Source organism: Syzygium oleosum, unplaced genomic scaffold, assembly GCF_021117445.2.
Source record: "Syzygium oleosum isolate NSW1041296 unplaced genomic scaffold, Sole_v2.1 Sole_v2.11, whole genome shotgun sequence".
Taxonomy (NCBI): domain Eukaryota; kingdom Viridiplantae; phylum Streptophyta; class Magnoliopsida; order Myrtales; family Myrtaceae; genus Syzygium; species Syzygium oleosum.
In genome coordinates, this window is record NW_026607495.1 from 2,123,167 (window position 1) to 2,135,008 (window position 11,842).

Sequence of the window (11,842 nt, forward strand, 5' to 3'; positions counted from 1 at the left end):
CGGCCTTACTCGCCATGAAGCCCAAAGATAATAAAAAACTGCTGAAGCGATGAAACCATGCACGTGGAGCTTGTTTTAAACCGTAGATGGCTTTCTGGAGACGGCACACATGATTCGGGAATTCAGGATGAGAGAAACCGGGAGGTTGGCGCATGTAAACTTCCTCACAAAGGATGCCGTCTAAGAAGGCATTCTTGACATCAAGTTGACGTATGGCCCATCCCGAGCAAATTGCAATAGAGAGAACAACCCGAATTGTAGTGGGTTTAACGACTGGGCTAAAAGTCTCGTCATAGTCCAGTCCAGCTTGCTGCTTAAATCCCTGTGCAACGAGGCGAGCTTTGAAGCGTTCCACAGTTCCATCAGATTTTTCCTTAATCTTAAAAACCCATTTACAACCGACTAAATTCTTAGAAGGATCAGGTGGTACAAGATCCCACGTGTGATTGGTGACCAAGGCATTAAATTCATCTGCCATGGCCGCTTTCCAACGAGGGTCAAGAATAGCCTTAGAATAGCAAGTCGGTGTCTCGTCATGAAAATAATGAGAGAGATTAAAAATTTTCCTCTGTTTAGAAATTCCAGATTTGGCACGAGTCTGCATAGGATGAGTCGGAAGAGAGGAAATGGAAGTGGTAGAGCTGGATAGAGATGTAGAGGGGATTTGCGGGTCTGTTATGGGAGGAATTTTGTCGGGAGAGGAGTGAGGTTGAGACATAGTGACTGAGTTCGGAGAGAGGGGAGGTGGAGGTGAAAAAGAATTGGAAGTAGATTCGGTAGTTCGAGAGGAGGAGAGAGGCAAATTAGGAGGTTGGGCTTGAGAAGAAAAAGGAGGCGGATGAGAAATTTGAGGGCCAAAGGAAGTAGAAGGAAGAATAGATTGATTGGAGTAAACAAAAAGTGAAGAAGGTGATGTAGAACAGTGGGGTACGGGACTATGATTTGAAGATTTTGTTGAAAAGGGAAAATTCTCCTCATCAAACCGAACATGACGACTGATAAAAACACGACCACTTGACCGATCAAGGCAACGATAGCCTTTGTGATTTGACGCGTACCCAAGAAATACACATGGCACAGAATGAGGTGCCAGCTTATGAGAGACACGAGGCGGAAGAAAAGGATAACAAGCACACCCAAAAACCCGAAAGAACGAGTAATCAAACTTGAACCCAAATAAACAGTGGAAAGGAGAAATATTAGATATGACAGGAGTGGGAAGTCGATTAATGGTGTAAACAGCAGTGAGAAGAGCATCGACCCAATATGAAGAAGGCATATGAGCATGGATTAATAAGGTTCGAGACATTTCAACTAAGTGTCTGATTTTGCGTTCGGATAAACCATTTTGAGATGGGGTTTGTGGACAAGAAAAACGTTGAATAATACCATTTTCACGTAAGTATGTTTGAAACGCATTGCTGGTATATTCACCTCCCCCATCAGTTTGTAAAAATTTAATTTTGGCATTGCACAGATTTTCGATAAAACAACGAAAGCGATGAAAGTGTGTAGGCACTTCAGATTTATTTTTCATGGGAAATGCCCAAGTGAACCGAGAATAATCATCAATGAATAACACAAAATATTTGAAACCAGAATTAGAGAAAATTGGACTCGTCCATACATCAGAATGAATTACAACTAAAGGAAAAGATGCACGATGACTAACAGACTCAAAAGGCAATCGATGAGACTTGCCTACAAGACAGGACTCACATGATATCAACTTAGAACTAGAATTGCAAACACGACTCAAAACTTGTTTATTTGGATGGCCAAGACGAGCATGCCAGCGAGTGAGTGAAGCAGAGGAAGCCACGATAGGATGCGACTGAGATGACACCATTGAGTTGGAAATTGGATAAAGACCATGAGAAGAATCAGCTTGGAGGAGAACTTTCCCGGTTTGTTTGTCCTTCAAAGAAAAGGATGAACCATTAAAATCAATGGCACAAGAATTTTTATGGCAAAGTTGAGCAACGGAGAGAAGATTGCGAGCAAGATTAGGAACATGATAGACGGGAGATAATAATAAAGATCGAGAACCAGTATGTAAAAAGGCTTTACCGACTTGCTTAACAGGCAATAAACGACCATCACCAACCGAGACTTTTGTCAAATCGTAAAAAGGTCTAGGATTTAGGATGTTACCAATATCACTAGTCATATGTGCCGACGCTCCACTGTCAAGATACCAAGATGAATCAGAGGTTTCACCAACCGAGAGAGCTGAGAACGAGTCCGACAGATCAGTAGTGGTAAAAGCATGGTTGAATCGTTGTCGACATTGTAGTGCAGTATGCCCAACTCCGTTACATATCTGACAAGTAAGATGAGGCCTAGATCCGAGAATACCTCCCGGTGTGAAAGGGGGAACATAGGGCTTCGAACCACCACGAGACCGACCAGAGGAGGTGGAGGAGGCATAGGGAGCCGATAATGATTGCGAACCAAACCGATCATAGGAAGATTGCCAATTCGATTTATCACGCGAGAATCGTCCACCTTGTCCCCGACCAGATCTACGACCTCTAGAATTACGTCCACCTCGAGATCCTCGAAACGGTGGACTGGGTGAAGTGGTGTGACCAATCAAAGCATGATGAATATCAGATGAAGATGATGCATTGGATTTTCGGAGAAATCGTTCTTCTTGGATGAGGAGACGTGACCGCAGATCACCGAAGGAGAGAATTGTAGGGCCGTTTGTGACCATAGTGACAAAAGGATCATACTCAGATGGGAGCCCATTGAGGGCTTGAATCACCAAGTCCTTGTCAGAGACGGAGCAATTGATTGCGGTGAGAGAGTCCGCAATTGACTTAAGATGCTGGAGATAATCAGACATTGACTGATCGGGTTTCTTCATAGTATTCTGAAAATCCAATTTTAGTCCAATTTCCTTGGCCGCGCAGCGATCAGTAAAACGTTGTCCTAGAGCAAGCCAAATCTCCCGAGATGTCCGAAGGTCGTGAACTTCACGGAAAATTTCGACTGTGAGGGTCGAATTGATCAAACTACGAACGCATTGATCTGTCTTCACCCAGGTGGAATAGGAAGTATTGACCACTGCAGTGCCAGTCTGATCATTGATAAGCTTCGGCGGACATGGAAAAGAACCATCCACATAGCCCAGCAGATCGTTACAGATTAAAATAGATTCAAACTGAGATTTCCACAGAAGATAATTGTCTGCATCGAGTTTGATGGAGACGAGACTTGTGATGTTGGGAAGAACAAGCGACGACGAGGATGATTGCACAGCCGTAATTTGAGTAGCAGCAGAGATCGGGCAGCAGTGAAGAGTGAAGAAGAGGGGAAAGTGGGCGCAATATTATCGGGAGGCGATGGGAAATTGGGATTAACAGAAAAAGAAGATGGTGGGTAAAGAGATGGTAGAGAAGAAGAAAAATTTAGAGATGTATTGGACATTGTTGAGATAGTAATTGGAGCAAAGGAAGTGTTGTTTTGGGGTAGGGATGTTGAAGAATTCGATTTGTTTTCCTGCTCTGATACCATGTTGATGTTTAGAGTCAGAGAGAAAACAACGACAAAGTGTTTATGGTGGCTCAACCCTAATTAGGATTGTATGATATGTATTTATAGGAGTGACTAATTACAGAAAGGGTACACATATAAACATAATTACATAAATACCCCATAATACATATAATTATACATTAATAGATTCTACTCTCTCTTCGTCAACTGTACTAACTGTCATAGGCTGTTCTTTCAAGTGGAACCTGCAATTAGCTGTAATGGCTAGTACTCTTTAATGGTAAGAAGTGCATAATTGCTTCCTCATTCTATCTTGGGTCCTTAAAGTGCGAATCAATGATCAGAACATGTAAACAGCGAATGATACGGCTCCCCGGAAGAGAAGAAAAGAATAAACCAGAACGTAATTAGATTCCTTCACCACTTTCTAACAAAAGCAATTCACCAACAATCTCTAAGATAGCTTCACGATAGCCCGGATGCATGCCGCGCATGCATTCAATCCCGATTCCGAGGAACGGAACTCGGAATGTGTACAACATGCATCCATGACAACCCTGCGTTAATCGGGCTTCGACATGGAACCGTGTAAGAAAAGTTTTGAGCCATGAGTTCTTGCAACATCAACGCTGCAACCGCCGTCTCAAAGAAGAGATGGTCGAGATCCACTGGAGAAATAGGTCACTAGGATTGGAGCTGGCTTGCCGGGCTTGCTCTTCTCGTTCTTCTTCACATCTTGATCACCAACTTTGACCTGATGATGATCATCATCTTTGCTTCGGCAACCGCTCGGCATGCAATCTTCCCCTACACAACCAACCCTCTTGGAACTATCGTGGGAGAAGCAACCCAACAAGCTCGAGAAGAGAGTCATGTTGATGTTTGGCTAATTCCTGAGGAGTAGTCAAAGATCTCTCTGCAGATTGAAGTAGCGAATGTTTTCCGAGTGCTTTTCTGATGCAAATCACATTCTCTCCTCTCGTGTATATATAATGGCGTCAAAAGGTGTGTGGTCCAAGGTAATGGAGGGCAATACTTAGTTTCCTCCAAAAACTCCTGGTATCTATGGCTGCAGGCGAAGTCGACGACGCAATTCCTTTCGTTTTTTTTCGCACTAGAGCCGCCAGTAGAAAGAAACATAGGAGTCTAATCCGTTTAAGGATGACAGTGTCATATGCTGGCTCTTTATGAGACCTAGGCTCGATCTAGGAGCAAGTATCGCGTGCAACGGATCTATGTGTGCCAGTTTCATCTAAAATGTCCGATCATGTGGATTTCAAGCGGGACCATACTGCTCGGTGGCTGAAACGTAATGGACTCGCATGTTCCCGATGTGTACAAGAATTGTACCTACCATGGACAGGCGATCTCAAATGCTAAGGCCGGCGAGTCGGTGCTATATCTCGAGGATCAAACGGGTCGAGATCACTTGGTCCATGGTGCACAAAAACAAGGCCGAAAATCTCATGTGTTTTCTGAAGAAATTTGTTGTGTGATTATACTCATGACACCGAATTAAACATGTTACAGCAATTTTTATGCTTAGCACTAATCGACTGGATATTTCAATTCATTATTTATATTAATGATTAAAATACACTATCTCGATTTTGGAAAGACTTCTTCATATTTCGATTATATATCGTTAATATGACATATAATATTATCATTCTCTATCCCTATGAGCACATAAACTCCTCTAAGAGGCGGAGGTGTGCGATCGTGGGAAACTCTGCACATATCGGCGGATTTCCTTCTCTTTCTTTTTGAAAAATTTCACTTTTCGTCCATGTACTTTTTTTACGCTCTTTCTAATCAAACTCTATGCTGTTAATTTATGTAATCAAGTTCTACTTTCATAAATTTTCTAATCAAATCCCTCCAACACCAAATCCGACCAAATTCAGCCGACGTGCCTGTCGAACGACACCAAAATATGTTGCCTACAAAATCTAGGATGTCCATGTGGACGTGATTGGAAAAAATATAACCAATGTACACAACACCGAAGTTTGACGTGGATGGAAACTTTGCAAATGTGAACATCCGGGGAAGAACATTATCGATAGCCACGTCAACTGGATTTGGTGTCAGAGGGGCTTGATTAGAATGTTTGTACATAGAAAGACTTGATTAGGAATTTTAAAAGTACAGAGACTTAAAATTAAAAAAACGCTTGCAAGTACAGGGACAAAAAGTAGAATTCTTCCTTGCAGGACGAGTTGTTCTTGTCTTGCTTCGCATGAACTTTCGAAGCATAGTATATTCGCACTGTAATAACAAAATAACAACACATGCTGATGAAATGGGCGTAGAAATTTATACGAGAGATGGCTTGGCATTTGGGTCAAATTGGCATCAGATCGACACGAACAAAAGACAAAAGCTGGGCGCTTTCCAAGGTGGGTCAAGTTGAAAACTTCTTCGGACGCTCAAAGGACAACATGAATCGCATGAAGACCAACCTGTTCTTGGAGCAGCCCACGTTCGTCTTCCTTCTCAAGAGCTTCGTCCCCCCAAGCTTGAGATCTCGTTGCCGACTGTTGACGTGGTCAACGCTAATGTTCATGTGGCTTCTAATTGCTAGCAGAACAGTTCTATGGACCCAATAGATTGCATGTATCGGGTCGGGCCTGAAGTGGGCTTGACGCAAACCGTTTTGTTCGGCAAGTTTCGCAGCAAACCCAACTCATCGACACCCCTAATATGAAGTACTAGCTTTTGAAATCAGCGATTCCAGTTTTGCGGATCGACTAGCCGATGTTTTCGCTAAAGCACATCCACCTCGGTGTCTGAGTGACATTTCTAGGTGTTCCATTCACATCACTCCATTGGCATTCTGCTCAAACTGGACCCCAAGACAAGGTCAACACCAGGGAAGGATTGATATCTGGGGGTGGATGCCCAATAAACAAACCGAAAATCAAAATCTATTTACTCCACCAACCAACCCTATGGGCATCAGTTTTCTTTGCACAATAATAGATGGTAAGCGGTCATTTTTTTTTTTTTTGGATCAGAGGGAGGGACTATATGCTATTCAACAATAGTTCATTCAATTGAATTTAGCCACTAAAAATGAACATTGAGGACATGTTGCTGTTTGAACTCTACTTGTGGAAATAATTGAAGTTGATGGTGCATGATTAGGTAAAACCATTAAAGAAATTATGCCAAAAGGAAGGTGGTTTCCAGGATGGAAAGGAGTGAGTTGGCAAATCCTTTTTAAAAGGATGACGAGGATGAAAGTTGGCAGCAGACAGCCCATCCACATGGTTTTCTTACCATCTAAGGCTTACTATGTGCTCCACCATATACTAAGATCCCATCAACATCCCTCATCAAGTTTCTCCAACAGAGCTCTTATCAGACATCTCCAGGTACTCCTCTCTCTCTCTCTCTCTCTCTCTCTCTCTCTCTCTCTCTCTCTCTCTCTCTCATCAAGCTTCTCCATCAGAGCTCTCATCAGACATCTCCAGGTACTCCTCTCTCTCTCTCTCTCTCTCTCTCTCTCTCTCTCTCTCTCTGGTGTGTTTTACTCTGTAGAAAGCTTGAAATTTTAAGCACAGCACTTACCCAGTATCAAAACCGCTATCAAAACATCTACAAGCATCCAATATTCCAAAAAGGGATCAACTTTCTACAGAGTGTTATGTTTCAGGGAAGGATGCATTCTGTTGATTGTTGATCTGGACCTGACTCTGAAGCTTACCAGTTTCTGTTGATTCAATGCTCAAAATACCAAAGAAGGGCTATTCTTGATCGCTGAAATGTGTTTCAGGAGAAGTTTTGTTGCATTTGACTCGCGGGAAGATTTGAGAAAATGGCTAGCGAAGCACCGAGCTGGGCTGATCAATGGGGAGCTGGCGGTTTCGGGGCTATGGATGATGACGGCGCCAAGAAGGACGAAGGGAGCAATCAGAAGAAGGGCGATTCCAAGGCCGCATTTACCAAGGCAAAAGCAGCGGCCGCAGCCGGAGCACAGAAGATCAAGAGTGGGACATCGAATGGCATCAAATGGATCAAGAATCAATGTCAGAAAAAAGGCTCCGCTAAATGAAGAACGAGATGGTTCTGTCTAAGCTAATGAAGAGTGCAAAAACCATTTGTCTTTCAGTGTATAGTAGTTGCATCTGCATTATATTACTCTTTTATGCAGCATAAAAGCTACAAATTAGCTCCGTCGGACTCTCTCTCTCTATGTTTTTTTCAATTCACTGTACTTGCAGCAGATTCATTGGTTGCAACATATGGTTTGTCTTTAAAGGAAACAGACCAGTCCAGTTTTCATCAGTCCAAGCAATACTGACCAATAGATTAAGCAGACCGTACTACTACTACGCAGAAAAGATTATACCTCCTCGAATCTTAAGCCAAAACGAACTAATGAATCAGCGCATCAACCAATATCTACACTTTCAAGTATATATACTCGTCCAAGCTACTCTGCATGGAATCCAAAAGAATTTTCTCCGCTGTAAGTCAGGTAAAGAAAGCCATCCTCGTCCTTGAATTCCTCATATATCGCAGACATCAAGGAAGCTGAAACACAAGATCTTGGTCATAGAATCTCACCTGATAAACATATTGCAAGAAAATGCACTGTGACTCTACTTACCAGTAGGAGGTAGAGTGTTCTTGACAAAGATGAACAGAGCCTTCTCAGGATTAAGCTTGACTCTTTTGCGAACAACATAAACAAGCTGTCCTGCAGTTATATCAGCAGGGACAAGGTACCTGCAGTCATCACATGAGGCAAATTCTCTTATTATACACATGATACAGAGCATTCTATATCAATATTTAAAGGTAAAACTACCAAAGGTGCAGTTAAATGAGAAGATATTGACTCTGTTGTCCGTTCCTTTACGTGGCATATGCAAATGCAAGATGAGAATGAACATAATTTACCAAGTAAAAAGGCAACTAGATTCAAACTTATATAAAAGAAGGGAGAAGATGAAGATAATGATGGAACAATGCTTATCTTGGGCGAACCACTAATTCGTAAATGACATGAAAGTGGTCATCATATTTTATATTAAAACTAACTTTTTTGTTCATGCTCGCAATATCCACCAGGTTGGCAATGGTCAAACCAGATAAAACCGTATAAATTTACATCACTTGAATCGCAAAATTCAGAGAAAAGCAATTGCAAAGTGATAAGAACCGATGGTTTTCTTAAATAATAGTTGTTTATCAATTTGGATAAAAGTCACAGTGTCTTAAGCCCGATATGCATATCCTAAGTTTTTACGAATTCACTGCGTGGAAGAAGTGCATGCCAAAAAAGATTAAATGAGAGTTCAACCATAAAAATACCAACACAAGAAGAAAAATGAGGAAGCCATCATGTTTGTAAAGAAGAAAGCAATTGTATTACAAGCACAGAGGCAACTAACTTCCTCTTATCAATGTCAGAGACGTTGCTTCTGTCAGCACGCTCCACAATAACCTGCACGGCATATACGATTTGCATAGTGTCATATGCAAAACCAATGAAAGGAGTCAATATCTAGAGGCTTGTTCAAAACATACTCACAGGTATTCTATCTGGATACTTCTCTCTGATCCGAGCAGCTTCTGCTCGCCTCATTTCTGATATCGGAGAAGTCAACAACTTAAAACCAAAGTGATAAACCCAAGCAAGGCATAGACTGCCACACAATCAAGACCAAGGACTCATTGATGCATCTTGCAATGGGTCAGAAGCTTTACACAGGTGGAATGACTAATGAAACCGATAATCTATGATCAAACAGACACATAAAAGAAAATCTAGTGCCTGACTTTGACACATCATATAAAGAAATGGGCTGCCCGCAGCAAAATTCACGTTCCTTCACTTAACTAAGAAATCTCGCCATAAAAACTATCCACCTATCCATACCCACCAATTCAAATTCATCAGAAGAAAATCATTGTAGGTAAAAACTTCGAAGTCAGTAAAGTCCAAGCCCTAATTACTCCAGCTGGGCATGAAATACCAATCACATGCCACCACGGGAAACCCCACCAGATATAATCTGAGCAAATGAGGTTTCAACCTCACCATATTAACTCTAATTGTGATCATGTGAAATTAGCCACAAAAGGGCAAAAAAAAAAAAGACAACTTGCAACACCCACTACGCATGAGAAAGCTAAATTAATCACTACTGATCACCAAAACCCACAATTCAGCTTCAGTAAGTAGCAGCAACCAGTACTTCAAGAAATCCAAGAGCATCCTCAAACCTCAATTTTAGCAAAAGGGAAAACAGATATACGGCAAACAACAGCATGTACGAAAGAAATTATGTGGAAGAAAAAAAAAGAACAAAGAAGCGCACACACATATAGAGAGACAGAATAACGAAGCAGGGGCGGGTTGACAACAGACCAAAGGAGCGTTGAAGTTTGAAACCACTATTGGCCATATCAGCTCCTACCCAACTGCGATCACTCCCTGCGAATTCCGGACAACAGATCACGAACCCAACCCAGAAAGCCAAAAGCCATGAAACTGCACAACAGGGTGTCCTAGATAAATCGAAGAAGAGAAGAAAAGCAAGGAACTTTACCAGAGAGGGGGGGGAAAGAAGGCGAGACCGGAGATGGGAGTGTGAAGTCCAAAGCAGAACACGAGATGGGTCGGGCTCAAATGATTGATTGACTACCGATCGGGAGGGGGGCAAAGGAGAAGGGAGATGACCCGCACAAGCCTATCGGGAAACGGAGAAAAATTTGTGGTGTCTACCCGGGAACCAAAGGGACAGAATTCTGGCAAATTTCTGATGGCGAAAGATATTGACCCGGGGGGTCGTTTCCGATGCTGACACGTAACTCTGTATTTATATACGTCGATGGCGAGAGGTGGAGCTGCGTTGCTCCTTGCCCAAGCAGTCGGTGAATGCGGACACCCTCTGTCGCTCTCGCAATGCAAGTCTCTTGAGGCGGGCTCATCTCGATGATCACTTCTAGAAACTCGTGGTCCACCTTGAGGCCTGACATGCTGCGCCCTTTTCTTCTCTCAGTTTGAAATAAAATGACATGAAAAAATTACACAAATAATCTTTAGATTTTGATTTAATATGTAACGTGATCCTCGAACTTTTGAATTGTTCATTATGGTTCTTGAATTTTTTGTACATGTTTGATTTAGTTATGGAACTATATGAAAATATTCAATATTGTCCTTAAACTTGAATTAATGGAATGACAACATTGAATACTTTCGTTACCACATTAAACAAATTAAAAATTCAATGATCACATTGCACATTGAGTCGTAACTGAGGGATCATTAGTGTCATTATCACAAATGATATCTATGGTGATAATTTCCGGCGCATTATAGCAACTCATGAGAATGAGAAAATATTAAGTGGCTTGTTACCGCCACATCAGCCGTTGATGTGGTGGACATTTTCATCTCACAATCACTAGAAAGTCGACAAGTGTCTGCTGATGTGGAACTAAATATAAAATAAAAATAAAAACATATAGTTCAGCCTCGGGAGTTTTTGTCCTTCAATGCAATGGCCCTCACTGTTGCCCTCACCGTGGAGTTGCCGGCGCGGCGTCCTTCGAGTCCATCCCAAGCCAGCACTTCCGACGTCACTCACGGTTGGCGTGAGCCTTCATAGGTCCCGGCGTCAGGCCCCCCCCCCCCCCCTTCCCCCCCAACCACCCAATCCAAATCTATATTTGAGTCGTGCTCTTTTAGATTTGGATTTGCATCTTCAGTTTTACCTCAATCGTTACTCCTCCATGGCCAGCAAGCAACAGATCCGTTGTTGACGCTAGCCATGGCAGCCATGACCGCCATTAGAGGTAGACTTGAGAGGGAGTGTTAAAAGTTGCAGATTCGACAGGAACAAGTAGTGGCAGTATCAAACCACTGAAAATTTCCTCACATGAGAACATAATTCTTTCAATACCTTTTGTAGCAAATTTTGAGCAAATCTACAATTCAAAATCGTATCAAGTTACTCGACATGATTACCCGGGGCAAGTGGCATCCGTCCATCGGACACAAAATTAACATGCGTAATATAATTTTATACAATATTTAATTAAACAACGAGATATTCTTTTATCGTGCGTTCGTTCTTACACTTTATTTTGGGTAAACTAGCCTTTTTAGAGTCATAAATTTCATATTAGGCTGTGATGGTATTTTGTTCTTGCAAGGAACACGCTAATCTATACACTAGTAACATTATGCCTGAGCTTTGATGCTCGAAGAATCAAATCATCTGCAATAGCATTAACATAAAACACACACTCTTTCTATAATATTTACAATTTATATATTTTCTTTCCTCTCGAGAAATGGGACTAATCTCATGAG

General features: G+C 42.0%; 1 protein-coding gene and 1 long non-coding RNA gene across 3 annotated transcripts; one reads left to right on the forward strand and one right to left on the reverse strand.

Moving 5' to 3' along the window:
• The first annotated feature begins 6,871 nt into the window (after positions 1–6,871).
• On the forward strand, positions 6,872–7,681 carry LOC115688053 (uncharacterized). The gene is made up of 2 exons (XR_008817567.1): positions 6,872–6,983; positions 7,286–7,681. It is a non-coding gene; the product is annotated as an uncharacterized LOC115688053 (long non-coding RNA).
• Positions 7,682–7,741: 60 nt separating this feature from the next.
• LOC115688052 (autophagy-related protein 8d-like) lies at positions 7,742–10,473 on the reverse strand. 2 transcript variants are annotated; one of them, XM_056316083.1, is made up of 6 exons: positions 10,071–10,473; positions 9,844–9,955; positions 9,050–9,105; positions 8,910–8,962; positions 8,123–8,241; positions 7,742–8,046 (listed from the first exon to the last, which is right to left on the reverse strand). In XM_056316083.1, exons 3-6 carry the CDS (start codon positions 9,101–9,103, stop codon positions 7,946–7,948), a joined length of 327 nt encoding a protein of 108 aa, XP_056172058.1. In that variant the 5' UTR covers positions 9,104–9,105; positions 9,844–9,955; positions 10,071–10,473; the 3' UTR covers positions 7,742–7,945. The 2 variants fall into 2 exon arrangements, with proteins under 2 accessions (XP_056172058.1, XP_030469643.1); XM_030613783.2 differs by having other exon boundaries at positions 9,890–9,955; positions 10,071–10,471.
• Between the last annotated feature and the right edge of the window lie 1,369 nt (positions 10,474–11,842).